The sequence below is a fragment of the Pagrus major genome, chromosome 1 (assembly GCF_040436345.1).
Source record: "Pagrus major chromosome 1, Pma_NU_1.0".
Classification (NCBI taxonomy): domain Eukaryota; kingdom Metazoa; phylum Chordata; class Actinopteri; order Spariformes; family Sparidae; genus Pagrus; species Pagrus major.
In genome coordinates this window covers 8,343,729-8,361,008 of record NC_133215.1, presented here as the reverse complement: position 1 = coordinate 8,361,008, position 17,280 = coordinate 8,343,729, and the positions used below count along the sequence as shown (strand labels likewise).

Below are 17,280 nucleotides of genomic sequence, written 5' to 3'. Positions count from 1 at the left end.
TAAAGTGACTTACCGCTCCAAAGTCACTGGAATATAATGTACATTTGCCTGTATTTGACCTTTAACCCGACCTCTTTTTTTTATTTATTATTGATTTTGCTATAAAAAGCAGAGTTAAATGAGTTTATTATTAAAACTGCATGAAAACAGAAAATGTGTTTTTTTGTGGGGGTGTGAGATATATTTAGTCTAAAGGTAATATTTAGAGAAATGGCTGTTAACTGTAGTCTCTCTCTCTCTCTCTCTCTTTCACACCCTCTCTCTCACACACGCACACACACGCACGCAGCGGTGGCAGCTCGGTGCTCCTCCTGACTGACTGACTGACAGCCCGGCGGAGGATGCTCAGGTGTCGGCGGCGGTGCGCGCTCTCTGTGTCCCGTCAGTCACCCTCCTCAGTGGGGAGCTGGGCTCCGTGAACTGCACACCTGGTCCGGAGGTAAGACGATGATCCTGCTCTGTGTTTTCTCCGTGTTTCCTTGCTGACATGTGGGGTTTGTCTCAGATGTGTGTCGCCTGGAGCAAAGTGAGCTCTACCTGGTCTTTGCTGTCTGTGCTGATTGTTTTTTTGCTGTTTCAATGCATTCTGGAGTTTAACTCGTATTTATGCCAGTGTGTAAATATATACTTATATCATGCAATAAGTAGTAATTCGTGTCTTTTGAGAGGCTGCACTTCACTTTACAGTCTGTAAATGGTGTAGTGACGTGTCGGTGCCGGCGGGGGGCGCTGTTGTGCGTAGTTTTGGTACCGTGACGTAGAACTGCGGCGGATAGAAGCGGAATGATCTATAAACTGGTAGCAGGTTAATTAATGCAGTGACAGTAGTGGAAAGTAATAAAGTACCCTTCTTTATATTATATATGTATTTTAATTTGATGTTATCTTATACGTCTACTCTACTACAAATTGTCATTATTGCTCCGCTAGATTTATCTGACGTCTTCAGGTACTAAATGTACAAATACATCTTATAAAATTATATTTTATTATAAATATTATGGTTTATTTTCATTAATACTTTATTATTTATTTATACTGTATGAAGTAGTTTGCTCCTGGACTACAAACAAATGTACTACATTCATGTTAATGCATCGGTAATAATCATTATATATATAATTTGTATTACACACTATATAATCAGACACTGACAGGGTCCTGGCCAATGGGCACTTAAATTTAATGTAGGCTTACATTTAGGGTTTCACTGATATATTATTTCCAAAGTATACTGTGGTATTAAAATGCCGTATACTTTTACTTATCTGTATCTACTGTATACTACTGGCGAAATTATAATACAGTGTTTGGTTTTCATCCTATTAAAGGTCATTGTGATTGATAATAACACTATTAGTAATTGTGTAATACCAAATACTGTGATTATTATTTTTTTTATGATTATCGTAACATGAAAATTTCACACCTTTACAACCCTACTTACATTTTTGCTTGTACTTCTGTTACAAAAATTGAAATGCTGACCTTGGACTTTCAATGGAGCATCATTAACCTGTTGTATTGCTACTTTTACTTACTATTAGAGGAAATAATGTCCATTTTACCACACTGCATATATTCGCCTGTAACTGTAGTTATACTTACTTTGCAGATAAAGTTTCTTAAAACCTGCAACGAGCATTTGAAGTATAAGTAGTAACTAGTTTGGATTAAAACATTAAATTAATGCATCAGTATGATGATGATCCTGGGAGCTTGGTGATGCTCTGTGTCTGCCGCTTCTATTCGTCGCAGCTCTACAAACGTGCTACACACCACACGGCGTCGGCGTGCACGCACGTATTCTCTCGCTCTGTATTATTGCTCTGAAACCAGCCACCATGGGGAGTTGAGGGGGTAGTCGACGGGCTATTTTCGTTAATATTTAATACCAGAAAGCTTTCCATATGCTGCGTTTTGGAGCACACAGTTCGCGCCAGTATCCCCAATGCAGCGGATCACGGGGATCGGGCTTTCAGAGACGGTAGGACGGACACTTTTGTGGGAAAACACGGGAAGGTTCACGTACCTAAGCTAAGCTAAGCCAGCTAGCAAGCTAACCAAAACTAGCTAACACACCGAGCTAGCTGGCGTTGCAGCCAGTAGAGTGGAAAACGTGCCCTCGCTTTCTTGTTTTGTTTGATGTGAGATCGGCTGATTTGTTGGTGTTAGCCGGCGGTAAAGTTGGCGTCACTTCTGTGCGAGTTTGCTCGGCACGAATAAATGTACGAAGTGCGCTTGAGTTGAAGTGTTTTTTGCACGCAGGGCCCGTCTTGTGTGGTTGTAGAGTTTGTTTCTGTACCCATCCCCCACCGTCTTTGCAGGCCAAGATGAATGAGATTCTCACTTCAAAGCACTGGCATTGGTGGTGGCATTGCTACGAGGCTAGCTAGCTGTCTTAGCTTGTTAACATTAGTCGATTATTCAGAAAGGGAAGTGTAGCTGCACGAAGTGTGTTGCTTTGTTTTGACAACTGTTAGCGCTAGCTTTTTAAGCTAGCTGTTAAACTAACGACAAAAAAACTTAATGGTGAACTTCAGATTTTAAGATCAGAGCATTCATTTGTTTTTGATCAGACTGGAGTCTCAGTTTGTAGCTGCCAGTATTAACAACACACCGTTTGAACATTTATTTAAACTTACATGCTAAGTTAGCACTCTAGCAATGTGTATTTTTGTGATAAGATCTGTACCACACTTGTCTACATCCTGCTCTTGTTCCAGTTTATGTATCCGTTCTGCTCATCATCCCATTTCGGTGTTTCTGTAAAGTCCTGTTTACCATATAAAAATAGTCGTATGACACAGTGAGGGGTGGTGAGAGATGAGTCAGTCATCTGTATTGTCATAGTCACAATGTTTATTACCTTTGTGTTAACTCGTACTCTAACAGCTGACTTCCTTTCTCCTCTCTTTCGTAGGGTGAATTGTTTGCCAGCAAAATCATTGCTAGAGGGCAAGATCTGATCTCTGCCTTGTGCAATCAGAGACATGAGTGTTGTCAGAGAATTACATGGGATTGGGTACAGGGGCGGCGGCGGTGGGGTTGTGGCCTCCCTGAGCGGCCCTACCCACTTTACCGAGGATGCTCCGCGACCCCCGGTTCCTGGTGAGGAGGGATCTGATGTGGACCCCCCAGGCCAATCGGCCGGCACCCGTCCAAACACCCTTTTCCAGACCCTCAGCTATCTCCCGTCATCCTCATCTAAAATGGGGGATCCATCAAGCTACACGCCCTCCTCGTCGTCTGCGACCCCGCGTCGCCCTGATCTGGACTTGGGATATGAACCTGAGGGCTCTGCTTCACCAACGCCACCTTACCTGAAGTGGGCAGAGTCGCTTCACTCCCTCCTAGACGACCAGGAAGGCATCCAGCTGTTCCGAAACTTCCTGCTCCAGGAAGGGTGTGCAGACCTCCTCGACTTCTGGCTTGCTTGCTCGGGGTTCAGGAAGACCAGCCAGGAGAAGAGGGCTAAGCTGGCCAAGGCCATCTACAGGAAGTACATTGTAGACGGAAGTGGGATTGTCTCCAGGCAGATCAAAGCAGCCACCAAGAGCTTCATCAGAGACTGTGTGGGAAAGCCGCATCCAGACCCTGCCATGTTTGAACAGGTAATTAAAATGCAGATTTAATGTTTCCAATAAGAGCAGTGATTGTTGGATTACACGGGCCAGTGAAAGATGTTATGGATTTCTCCCTGGCTGTGTTTTGTCCATCTTTGAATGCGTTAGGTCAGCCAAGCTATGGGACAGAAATGTAAGGCTGTCAAGGTGTCAGGTAATGCGAAGCAGCATTCCTGTGCAAGCTGGCCGCAACTGAAATAGCATTTTGCCTATTTAAAAGACAATGTCTGACACCCAAAAGGTACCACGATTTGCTTCAATGATAGGGCTGTCCGCAGACTGGTGCTGAGGTCTGTTTGTGTCACGGCTTTAATCACCTCTCCCCAGTAATGCAGCCGAGGGGTTGGAGGGCAAGCGTTTTTGGCCTGTACTTACAGCCATCATATTTCGGTTGTATGTCAATGTTTACTTCTAGATTTGAGGAACGTGGCGGCCATGTCTGCTTCCATCACGACGCAGGTAGTTGGCCTTTGAACAGGACAGAAGTAGCAGGGCGTGTTTATAATTATTTCATTTAAGAACATGCCAAATTTGATTTGTAGTATAGATAGGATGTTTGTGTGTGTGTTCATTTTCTGTGGATGATTAATCACATTGATTGGAAGGTTAATCATTTTCTGTCAGAATAAATACCGCACAGCAGTTGTTGTAGCCTTAAAGCTTGTGATGGACCTGTACGCAGCTTTCAGTGGTGCTTCAACGAAGATTGTTTTTTGGGGCCAAGAACTAAAACAAGTCCTGCAGTCGAAATCAATTTATGGTACCGAAGTTGCTGAAAAGGTTCCTGAAAATATTCTTGTGGCCATATAGGGCTGTTACACCCCTGTAGTAAAATGTAAATGGCATTTTAAAATACGTGACAAAGAAAGGATGCAACTACAGCTCCAAACAAGTCACATATGAAACGAGGTGGAGAGAAGTCAATAATCTGAATTTTGAAGCCCAGTTGTTGACAATATGATCGCCTGTAAAAGACGACACTGTTCACTGAAACATAGTGGATGTAAATATGTGATGTGGTAGATTATGTGTTGTGTTCACATTATTGGGCGTAGTCCGCAGGTATTTTGAAAAAACAAAAACAATCTCCATCCGCACTTACACACCTGAAAACGCGTATCACATGACCGCTGGGCATGCGCGTGCTGTTGTAAACAGAATTGTCAGCAGACATTTTTCTTTTCCATCAGTGTATTTTCACTGCAAGTTTAAGTCTTTCTAAATAAAGACAATATAAGATCCATTCTGTCAGTGTACAAACTCACATAATTCAATAAAATATGACATAACTCCTTTAAGAAAGGCCAAAAAGCATAGATAAAGATACATTTTTAAGTTACGCCTGTGCAGTGTGGACAGGGCCTAAGCTAGGCTACTTCTTGAGTTTTGGTGAGGACGGCAGCGTTTGAGCAAAGATAATGGAAGCAGATCAATTTGCTTATTTTGATTATGAATCATTACAAATATGCTGTTTTTTGAACGAATAAACTGTGTCTAAATCCAAAGTTTTGATGAATCAAGATGTATTTATAATCATTTTATAATCGCATCATAGTCCCCTGAATTAAATCAAGAAGTGCTAAGAGATTTCGACCTCTACTGTCAAAGCACTGATTCATGTTTTCTTGTGTTGCAAGTAAACCACAACAAAGAACCAAATCAGGTCAAGTTTCAGTTTAGTTTTCACTGTGTCCTTTTTTGCCCTTGAACTCGTTCACTCTTCCTGTCTTGATTGCTCTTTTTGTGGGTCTGCTGACTGTTTGTTCAGACCGCATACGTGTGAAACTGCCATCGCAGGGCTCGTTAACAGAGACAGAGTGAGATGACATAATAATCATAAATGAAGCTCGTTTCAGTTTTGGATTTCTTCGCAGCCCTCATTTTCTGTTGCTGTAGTCTGCCATAAACGCACCTTTCTGTGTCGGTCTCATTCAAGTATTTGAGTAGCGAGGCAGTCGGTTACATAAATGAAACTTGGACTTTGCAGTCGAACCCTGAAGTCATCGTAGAAATCTGTGTTCACATTTATATTCAAAAGCTAAGCGGTGTTGAAAATGCATTAAGCCTCAATCAAGGGACGAGTTGAGAGCCAAGAGCCAGGTCAAGACCTTTCAGACCGGTAGTGTTGAAATGTATCAGCGCTGAGTGGGTGGACTTAATTAGTGATTAGGAAACATCTTCAGGCGTCATTAAGTTTTGTACCCACTCACTGTTCGTTTGTCTGTTCCAGGCCCAGATAGAGATCCAGAGCATGATGGAGGAGAACACCTACCCTTTGTTTCTGAAGTCGGATCTGTACCTGGAGTACACGCGGACTGGAGGGGAGAGCCCCAAGCCTAACCCCAGTGATCAGAGCCCTTCATCGGGTCCAGCTAAGCCTGTGCCTGGGTACTTACCCACACTCGCTGAGGATGAGGAGTGGAGGTAAGATGATGCACCAATAATGTTATTTATAGCGCAGGATTCATTGTCTCTCGTCTGGAATAATTAAACGAGAGATTGCACTAACTTCCCGGAGTAGAAACTAACACAACTTGAAAACATTCCCGCAACTTGTGCCATAATTAATGTTTCATATGTTTGACAAAATATATATTTTAATCTTATTGTAGGTGTGGAGGAGGGGGAGGTGTGAGGCCAGTGGAGGAAGAGAAAGATGAGGAGGAGTGTGGAGACACACCAGCTGGTAGGCTGACTCATAGCCTGCTGATGCAGACGGCACCGCAGAGAGCCTCGTCCAACAGGAGGAGGCAGGACAGCAGGGAGTACAGGTGTGTGTGTGTGTGTGTGCGCCAGCGTTTTTGAATGCCTAAGAGGACTGTGATGTCTTTGAGTTTACATTATTACCTAAAAATATTTTTAAAATCATGATAATCTCCCTGTGTGATTGTTGAAATATGTTTTAATGTCAGTATTGGATCATTTCTCTGGTCACGTAGACAACATTGATAATGATGCCAATATTTTTCCTTTCATTATTAAGACTGACACGACTAGTGTACACCAGTTGAGTCTAATCATTGTATTTAACATTTTGTTTTACTCAGTAAAAACACAGCCTCATTTGCAAATCTACTAATATCCATCATGGAGCATGACCAATACAGGATTTGTGGCCAACATACACGCATTTTTGGAAATTTCTATTTCAAACTCGGGTGACAAAGAAATATATATCAGAGGCAGGATATTTGACAGTTTAACAATAAACGTTATTGTCCAAAATAACATCAGTGCACTGAAACGTTAAACTTCACGGGGGATGTAATAATTATAGATAACCTCAGGCATCATTTTTTCTAAGAAGTTTTCTTATCAGCGCATGGCTGACAACATACAGTATGTACCAGTACATTGGTCAAGCTCTATTCCATGGCTTTTCAAGTTATTTGTTTTTTTACCATTCATAAAATTGAAATAATAATAATAAATTACATTTCATCATAGGAAACTGTTTATTTAATGCCTAAGCTTAAAAAATGTATAATATCGAATTGTTCTTTGTTACTTTTTTCTTTAAAAATAGTGTGAAAATGTTAAATATTATCTCAATATATATATTAAAAAAACAAAAACAGTCTTGTTAGTTAGTTTAAACAAGCAAGAAACCAAACCTGCTGAGCTGCCAACAACTAAACATGAGATGTCCTGAGGCCGGAGTCCTGGCCATAGAAATGTGTGTTTAATGTGATGTGAAAATTCATGGATCACTCCGAGCTTCGTGCCGAGTGTGCATAAACGTGCACGTGTATCATTGTTTTCACGTGAGCTCACTACATGAAATCTCTCCCACTATCTTTCCAGGCCATGGCGAGAGCCGGTAAATCCGTACTACGCTAACATGGGCTATGCTCGCGCTCCAGCAACCAGTGCCAATGACAGTGAGCAGCAGAGCATGTCGAGCGATGCTGACACACTGTCACTGACCGACAGCAGTGTGTAAGTACGCACGGATGAACCCAGAGTTACTGCATGTGGTTATTGATTCAGCCGTCTGGATTTAAACATGATTAATGAGAACAGTGAGTGTTTTAGATCTCTGTTTGATTGTTGTTTTTCTGTGTGCAGAGATGGTATTCCTCCATACAGATATCGGAAGCAGCATCGAAAAGAGATGCATGAAAGTGCCAAAGCCAATGGACGTGTGCCCCTACCTCATATACCTGTGAGTCATACACACACAACTCATTTAGCCTCCTATCAGCATTCACAGCTGCATGTAGCATTAATGGTAACGTGATCCCTGGTGACCTAATTCAAATATCAGCGGGGATTTGTTTATCAACATGCTGTTGCAGCTTGAATTATTAATGCAGCAGAAAACAATGAGTAGCTCAGGGCGGGTCACACAATTTTGTATTATGTTAATGTTGGCACTCTGAGACAAACAATTATGAGCTTTCACAGTTAGTTCCTTAATTGCGATTAGAGAATCTGTCTCATGTCTTTCTCTTCACAGTGCCCCTCTCCTTTTTGTGCAATTTAAGGGTTATTAATGTTTTGTCCTGCCTACATTTGTTAATAATTTTTATGTTAATTGACTAAAATGCATTTGAATTTTAGCGCAGATGTGTATAGGAATTTTTGACGTGTAATTTTTGCTCTTGTGTCTGTATCCAGCGCACGTACCGCATGCCAAAGGACATCCACGTAGAGCCTGAGAGGTTTGCAGCGGAGCTCATCAGCAGGCTGGAGACGGTTCTCAGAGAGAGAGAGGCTCAGGAAAGACTCGAAGAGAGGCTGAAGAGAGTACGACTGGTGAGTCCATCGCTGTTTGTATGCAATGTGATTCTTACACTGCGGGTTGAGCTGTAATTCATTCCGGTTATTCGCACACTGTTGACGTTGCCTCAGAAATACTTGATCCTTTTAGTAATGAGCAACTGTTTGGTCGTCAAATCGACTCCGAGTGAGTTCAGCGGTCACGCAGGAGAAACACAGATAGTGTGGTGGGAGTTTATACCAGAACTACAGCTGGACGAACACATTTATTTGATAGTGTGGAAATCTGAACGTTTCACATCAGAGATGATGATGAAAGACTGGTTTATTGAAAAGGTAGGAACCACAAGACAACATGACAAAATCAGTGATATTCAAAATGTCACTCTCTCATACAAAAGTCCAAAATGGACTCTAGAGTTCATATTGTAAATGTGTTTAAATGATGTTTTGCTTTATTCATGTTCGGCTGCCAAAGTGATGTGTTGATGTTTTCCCCCTCAAACACCCTGCTACATAACAGTACAAAACCTACTTTTCTGGTTTTATTTCCGGTAACAAAGTACACAAACACAGAGATGACAAAAAGCAAACACAACAGCACAGCATCATCGTTTACAGCATTCTCCCTTGCTCGACCACACACACTCCTCACGCTCTACTGCTTTCTCTCTCCTACTGACCACACATTTTCTACAGACAGCACACACGTGTGGTTGTTTATTTAAACATGGAAGCAAGCTTTGCTCGACAAAAGGCCACAGGCAGCGAGACAGAAGACGGCTGATTAAAAACGAATCCTACTTCAGAGCACAGGATCAGCCAGATGAACCCTGGTTGTTCCATCTGACCAATCAATGGTCTGCATCTTCCCGTTTCCAAAATGCTGTGTCCTCCTTTTAGTATTGGCTCAGTGTGCTAGGTACCTCAAGAGAAGGGTAACAGAAATCACAATATTAACCGTTCTAATGTGTAGCTGAACTGAACTTAACCGGTCTGCTCGGTGGAAATGGAGCTTAAGACTCCCCATTACATATCGCTATCTGATGATTCCCACCAATAATAAATGTGAGAAAGCTAACCCACATTTCACTTAATTTCGTCACAGAATCTTTCAGTTTGGCCGGCATTAACTCGTAAGAGGCTCTGGACGTCATGTGTTCAATCCAGACCTTTTATAACAATGTGAGCTTGTATTTGTATGTGTAGTATAAGAGCTAACCCAAACTGTGGCCTTTGTGTTCATAATTTCTGCGTAAACAAACTTGGACTACAGTTTCATCTTGCTCACATTTGCATCCTGTGTCACCTTACAATCAGCAGGATACACTGGGAATAAAAGCTAAAAGTTATGTTAATTAAGCACTTAAATGGATGATTCTGTTTGTCTTAAATTTACCAACACATGCGATTTGTGAACATCCTAATTTTTTTGCACTGTGCATAAAATATTTGTCGTCTCCTCCTCCCAACAGGAAGAAGAGGGCGATGATGCTGACATCTCGGTGACAACCTCCATGTCTTCTCATAGCATACCACTCCCCCTCCCCTCATCGTTTCCACCTCTCTACGGCGCCCGCTACTCAGAGACCACTGCTAACACGGCAACAGTCGCCACTTACGGCGGCCTGGTTGCCATGGAGGATTCCCAGGACGACGACCCGGAATCTATTTTGGATGAGCATGTGCAACGCGTGATGAAGACGCCGGGCTGCCAGTCGCCAGGGGCAACCAACAGCACCTTAGGAGGAGGGGGTCGGCACACTCCTCCCAAATCATCGCGTTCACCTGACGGGGGGACGGGCCCGCCTCACTACCCTCCACACCGAGGGGGAGGTCACAGTCTGCCTGCTGCTGGGGTCAAAGGTAAGACACTCAGGCGGGGGTGAAAGGGGGAGAGACTAGAGACACTGACAATATAAGATGAGCACCAGAACATCCTCTCCTGTTATTCAGGAGAGTCAGTGTTGGTGAACACATTGCTGTTATCAGAAGACTTGATCCCTTGATTGGCTCATCCTGACTATTATAAATGAACTCCTTATTTATCAGACAATAGCACCGTCACCTTCTGTGGTCTTGAGGCTGATATGTAAATTTTCCTAATGTAAATGATCACAATGATCATATTGTGAAATCATCCCAAGAAATTTGGAATATAATTCAACTGAATAACAGCAAAAAATACAATGTCATTTTTAAACAATATTAATATAATAAATGTGTGTAATATAATAAATGTAAAGACATATTTGATATATGATGTGTATGAAAATGCCCCTTTTTATTTGGTAAATAAAATGTGAAACGTGATTGCTGCGACTCTGGCACAGATAGACGAGCATCAAAATCCAAGTGCTAGCTTGGTTGAGTGAGCTGAACTAAACATGCCACAGCCTGGCTGAGACTGAGGTCAGGGTTTTTGGGAGTGGCGAAAGCTCACCGCCGTAAAAGACGGATCCACTGAATTTTCGATTCATTGCTACTACCATGCGTTTTCTCATCTTTATTTTTCCTCGTCTTCCTCAACCTGTCTGTGGCACTTTGTTCCAAGCCCTTTGCTTCCTACTCAAGATGCAAGTTGATACATTGTTCCATCCTTTAAAAATCTTGGTGGGCACCATTTTCAGCAGCGGATGGATACACATTTGACGCTCAAGTGAACATTTACATTAGTAGGACAGTGGTCGTTGTCTGTATCAGGCTCCGGATCGATTCACCATTTTGTTTTTTTATTGTATTATATTGTATTTTATTGACAATGAGAACATTTTAGAATATCACCATCCTTTTACTCTAAAGCAGCATACAAGACCTTGACAATTCACAGTCCTGGCTTTATAAAGATTATATTAAAAACCTTTCTTGGTGCCTCTAACACTGCGATGTCTGCCTCAGGTGTGCATCACCACAAGCAGCCGTACCACCACCGAGGAAGAGAAGGACAGGAGGAGGCGGGCTCTAGGTCTCAGGCTAACATCATGTGGAACGGAGACCCGGCCAACCAGTACGCAGGGAGAAGTCGTAACTACGCCGACGGTGCAGGAGCCAGCACGATTGAGGGCATGGGTTACAGGTATGCCAGTGTGGTCGTATGCGCTCACATTTGATTGGTCCACAACAAACTGCACGTAGTGTGTGCAATTCAGATGACCTCAACTGGATTGTGTGTGTGTTCGTTCTGCAGTAGTAAAGGCAGCACGCTGTCAAGGCGAGGTTGTAAGAAGGCAGCAGAGACATCAGGCAAAGGTGATGAGAGTGGGCGGGGCATGGAGGCCCAGGTACCAATGGAGGATCTGGAGAGAAACCAGAAGATCCTGCAATGGATGATGGAAGGAGACCGACAAAGGAAGACCTCACACGGGTGAGTATTTTTGTGTGTGGTACTCATGACTGATATTAAAGTTTGATTTTTATCAGGATTTGATTTAATACATTTGCATCAGGGTCTGTAGGGGCACAACTTAAAAATGCAAAAATCGTTGATCATTCATCCCTCGCTCCTTGTTTTTTCAGCGGAAGCACCAGTAGCTCCAGGCGGACAGGAGCCAGCAGTGAGTCACCACGTCCAACTTCAGTGGAGCGACCCGGAGCTGTGCACCCCTGGGTCTCCGCCCAGCTGCGTAACAACCCCTCCTCAGTGTCCACCGCCATCCCCGGCTCATCGTCCACCCAGGTCCAGCCCTCGCACCCTTTCATCCAGGACCCAGCTATGCCCCCCAACCCGGCTCCCAACCCCCTCACCCAGCTGGAGGAGGCTAGGAGGAGGCTGGAGGAGGAGAGGAGGAGGAACGCACTACAGCAGGCCAAGCAGAGGTAGGTGTCAAGTATTTGTATCGCCCAAAAATCACTTGCATTTGCCTCAGAGGGCTTTAACTTGTGTCCGTGTTTGCATTTCTTCTTCTTTGTTTGAAATGGATCTTGCGCTCTTTCAGGCATAAGTCTGGTAAGCGCCAAGTGTGTGAGAACATGACCGTCGCATACTACTTCTGTGGAGAGCCAATCCCATACCGAACATCAGTCAAAGGCCGGGTGGTGACTTTGGGCCAGTTCAAGGAGCTTCTTACCAAAAAGGGCCATTACAGGTGAGAACATCTGATGCTTGTGTTTTAAAACGTGGGTGGGAATGTTGCATTTTAAAAGAGTAATTTGTCACATTGTTTGGCTGTGAAATAATCAAATACCCCTGTGTGTCGTGTACAGGTTCTACTTCAAGAAAGTGAGCGACGAGTTTGACTGCGGGGTCGTGTTCGAGGAGGTGCGTGACGATGACGCCATCTTGCCAATCTTCGAGGAGAAGATCATTGGGAAGGTGGAGAAGGTCGACTGAAATTTTGGAAAGGGGAAGATGACAACAGAATTGCAAAAAGATGATTTGGAAAAATAAGGAGATGGGAAGAGAACATTGGGTTTGAAGAGAATTTCACCTACGAGAAAACGAAAGAAAGTAGAAAGATGGAAGGAGCGATGTGTGACAGAAGGAAGATTGCGCTGCATGGTAGAAGCTTGAGTTTTAAGGAGGTGGTTAGTTTTATGGAATATCTGGATATCTGCGTCATGCCTGGATCAAACCCACAATACAGCGAAGAAGCTTGGCCAGATGAGACCTGAGCGGAGAAAAGGAACATAAATTATTTCACCTGTCTTGTCTCCACTGTGGATATCCGAGGAGCGCTGTTAAAATCTGATGTCTGACCAGTCTTCCACTGCTATGGATGGGGAAAGGGGTGTATGTGTGTGTGGGGGGGGGTAACTGCTGGAAGGAGGAGAGGATAAAGTAGTCTTCCACTTCTGCTCTGGAGGAGTCTGTCCTCCGCAGACCATTACGATGCTGCTACATTACCACAGAAACTCTTCAATCGGTGCTCGGGACAGTAAACGAAGCAGTTTTGTTCCATTCGGGAGTCTCGCTGCCTTTTGCTGTCTCTGTTCCTCATCAGCTGGTGACAGGGGGGAGAGGACAGAGGATTTGGGGGAGTGGAATTTTGGCCTGCTTCTCCTCTCGTTGACTTCATAGCCTCAAAACAGAAACTTTCTCACCCTCGATTCCTAGATGTCATGTAGTGATCTCTCACGTCAACATGTTCAGACAACAGTTCTCCACACAACTTGTTTACCAAAGCTACATATTTTTGATAAGACAAGTATCCTAGCTACTTGTTTCATTTTATTGAATTGTGTATGTACAAGGCAGGTACTATTACTTATTAATGCAGCCTAATTTCGTTATATCTCAACTTAATGTCGTATTATTGTGTATGTTTTGAAGCTAGATCATTAGTCATTTCAGGGCAGCCATTTTGTTTGTTTTTCCCCCGCTATAATACATCTCTGCACCTCAGTTCTGTTTACCTTTTGAGTGTGCAGTTATGCTCTCCTGCGCGATGGATTTTAATCATAGGATTGCTTTTTTTTTTTGTTCCACCTCTCAAAGGTTTATCATGAAACACAAGAGCGCACACTACAAATGTGCCATCTATGACCACAGTATCTTTTTTTTGTTTGTAACAAATCACACTGTCACCTCATTTACGTCATTCTTCTGCTATACTGAGAGCCTGTGTACGTAACTCCGAACTCAGTCTAGGTGCCTGCCTGCCTGGCCAGTGCCATTACTATCTAGAATGCTTATTCTGATGCGTGTTGAGTGTGAAAGCCTGTGTCATGTATGCCTGAACTCAGCCAAAGAGCATATCGTGCGTCCCATATGCCTACATGCGTGTGTCTGACCAGTCCAAGTCCAAGAGTATCTGTCGTATTTTTTCCATAATCAGCAGAAGGGATCAGCAGAATCTTCTTCCTCATGCAGATTCCTAAACTTCACACATCGTAGCGTAACACTGAGTTTAAAATCTGCGGAATTGTTTGATATTTTGGGAAATTATCTTATTTGCTTTCTTGCTGAGAGCTACATGAGAAAGTTGATATCACACTTCAGTTCTGTATGGTGAATATAAAGCTACAGCCAGCAGTTAGCCTAGCAATAAAGACTGAAAAAGGAGGGGGAAACAAGCCACCAGGACGAGCACCAGGCCTCCACATCAGTTTGACACGGTGGCCAAATCGTGCATTTATAACATCACGTAAAAAAAGAAACTGGGGCTGCAACTACTGAATTTTTTTTTTTTTTACTAATGATTGATCTGCCAGTCATATTCTGGATTATTTGATTTGATATATATATATATAGACTTTTTTATTTTCTGTCACATAAGACAAAAAAGCAGCACAGTGAAGAAACTGTACCCTGAGAATTTCTGCTTCAAAAATGATTTTAATTGTTTACCAAAACAACCACTTTTTTTAGTCAAATAAATTATTTAAGTTTTAGGTCTAAAACATTCTAGATAGACAGGTTAGCTTTTCCCCTGTTTTGAGTCTTTATGCTAAGCTAAGCTAACTGGGTGCTGGTGTAGCTTTATATTTTATGCACAGATGTAAGAAATTGTATCACTCGAACTACTAGCATGAAAGCAAATAAGCATATTTTCCAAAAAACTGTCAAGACTATTCCTTCACACCTCTCTCATCAGTACAGTACTGCAGTAAGGCCTTAAGGCCAGAATATCGTATAAAAGCACCGTGCAGACAATGCACTGATCACACACCAGCTGTGTAAGCTGAATGTAATTTGACTTTTTAAAAACTTGTTCTCAAAGGAAATCCCTTCAGTGGTCACGTCATCATGTCTGTCCTCAGTACTGATGTCAAACTGTTGGCCTGATTAAGTGTTTCGTGTTATCTATGCTGGTAGTTAATTGAATGTGTCCATCAAACAAAGAGGTCCTACTGTTCGTCTAGCAGGAATGTCAAATACAATTTGTCCTGGGTTTCTGCCCAGTAAGGGAAAACGTAGGATTGGAAAACATATTTGTCCTAACTTCAACCCATTATGCCTTCAATATGAAATTTAAAATTTAGATATGTATTTGTTTATAAAAAAAAATGTAATTTTAATAATCACCAAGCATGTTCTTTATAAGGAATGTTTTCCTGATGAGTTGAATTATCTATTTTGTTTTAATGTTTATGTGCGAACTGCTATGGCCCTCTGATATATTTTATCTGTTTTGTTAGAAAGAACGCCCAGGGACAGTTGAATGATACCATTTGTTAAGAGTTGATTCTTGTGATTATGATTCGATGGACAAAACAAACAACTGCGTCTTTTGTGTTGTCAATTTGTGTGAAACACAGTGCCTTTATCATGTTTATCTTTCAAAATATCTTTATTGAACCAATCCTTGCTTTTAATGTAAGTTTTTATCTTCAGTCAGTCCCGTTGTATTTTTAGCCGCAGTCATGCTTGCTCACTTCTGTTCTGATAGATCCTCTGCTGTAAATATGTACATTATCATTTCATATGTGTCTTCAGACCTGCACCACATGTCCATGGTGTTTCTGTTTTTCAAAGGTAAACGCCAAGATGTCACTGTGCTGGTTCCACTTGTACATTTCTTTTAAAAAGGTACTTCATAATAAAGATGTTGAATAAACACTTTTATTGTTCAGGCATCATTCTGTGTTCACCTAATTTTCCTTATTCACACACTTCACTTTAACCCTCTCTTTTTGCCATTAATTAAGACGATGCTTCAGGCAGTTCTAACACCATAGATCTTCTCCGCAGCAGACATTTTGACTTAATGTTAGAAAAGCACAGGTGTTCATGATTACATTAGCAATGGCTCTGTTCTATTCAAGTGTCCCATGAAGTTTTGACAGTGAGTCAGCATGTACAAACCGAAACTGAGTCATCTCAATGAAGAATTACCATCACTATTAAATGTTGTTGTATTATAAATGCTTGTTTACATGACAGCTGGAGTAAATTCACTCAGGTACTGTATTAAAGCTTTATTATTTCTGCATTAAAATGTCTAAAACATCTATATTTTAAAAAGTAGTGTTCTTTAGTTAATCTCAAATGAGAACTGTCTGTGAATAGATTTTCAGTGGTAATGATGGCTCATTAACAATTAAATTAACTACCGTGCTACTTACAGCTATTGTTTCGTTTTGATTGAGAGATCCGTGGTTGCAGAAATTACATACTGTGCATTGAAAGTACAATTTTATTGGCCCTTTTACTAAAGTATTTCTATTTTCTGCCAATTTCTACTTTACTTCTCAACAGACGAGAGATAAATGCTAATAAATAGTGTATTTTTTACTCTACAGCAGTCAAATAAAAGATAGATTCAAATTTGCAAAAGGATTACAACAATATAATCAACATAAACATAGTTGCATTGCTGTTAATGAAACCACTGAGTCATAGTGTAGTTCAAATTGGTTAAACACAATTAAATGCCGTGTTAGTATATTTTGCGGTTAACACAAAAGTACTCTTACTTTTCTACAAATTTGAAGGGAGGACTTTTTACATGTTACTTCTTTCACCTTCATATCGTGTTACTGCTACTTCTACCACAGTAAAGGATCTGAAAACCTTCCACCCTGCTCATAATGCACGCTTATGGATGTGGATCTGGATGTCATTAAACAATAATATAGAAATGTTTACCTATAATGCATCAAAATCAATTTAACTATAAGTGTACTTGGAGAGAGCCTCAAATAGACTTTTCTTCTCCAAGTGACGCAACGTGCACACAGAAAACACACGTTATTTAGTAAGCAAATGAAAAGTGTTACTTTGTCTTTTAATGTAAGAATGATAGATGCTGAAGTTTAAAGGGCTGATGATTTTAACAAAACAATTAAAACTCAACTTACAAGCCTTTTCTGTAGCTTTTAGCCAAATAACATGATCTTCATCAGTGAATGGACCACATCAATAATTGATCCCCGAGAGGAAATTGCTTGCAGTACAGCTGGTCCCATTCAAAATTCTTAGAAAATATGCAGAAAAATAAAAACTATATAATATAAGCTAGAATAATAAAAATATAAGACATGTACATTCTAC

General features: G+C 41.6%; 1 protein-coding gene across 1 annotated transcript; it reads left to right on the top strand.

Annotated features, from left to right (window-relative positions):
* Nucleotides 1–1,838: 1,838 nt before the first annotated feature.
* Nucleotides 1,839–15,866, top strand: LOC140994183 (axin-1-like). The gene is made up of 13 exons (XM_073463735.1): nucleotides 1,839–1,987; nucleotides 2,924–3,614; nucleotides 5,857–6,050; nucleotides 6,239–6,397; nucleotides 7,431–7,565; nucleotides 7,695–7,791; nucleotides 8,247–8,384; nucleotides 9,824–10,214; nucleotides 11,247–11,424; nucleotides 11,536–11,712; nucleotides 11,865–12,164; nucleotides 12,284–12,433; nucleotides 12,552–15,866. Exons 2-13 carry the CDS (start codon nucleotides 2,994–2,996, stop codon nucleotides 12,676–12,678), a joined length of 2,667 nt encoding a protein of 888 aa, XP_073319836.1. The 5' UTR covers nucleotides 1,839–1,987; nucleotides 2,924–2,993; the 3' UTR covers nucleotides 12,679–15,866.
* The last annotated feature ends 1,414 nt before the right edge of the window (nucleotides 15,867–17,280 follow it).

Excerpts from the sequence above, each read along its gene's own strand:
- LOC140994183 (XM_073463735.1), top strand. The coding sequence starts at position 2,994 with ATGAGTGTTGTCAGAGAATTACATGGGATTGGGTACAGGGGCGGCGGC. Across the intron at positions 6,051-6,238 it reads GCTGAGGATGAGGAGTGGAG|GTGTGGAGGAGGGGGAGGTG; the intron begins GTAAGATGATGC and ends ATCTTATTGTAG. Across the intron at positions 8,385-9,823 it reads GGCTGAAGAGAGTACGACTG|GAAGAAGAGGGCGATGATGC; the intron begins GTGAGTCCATCG and ends TCCTCCCAACAG.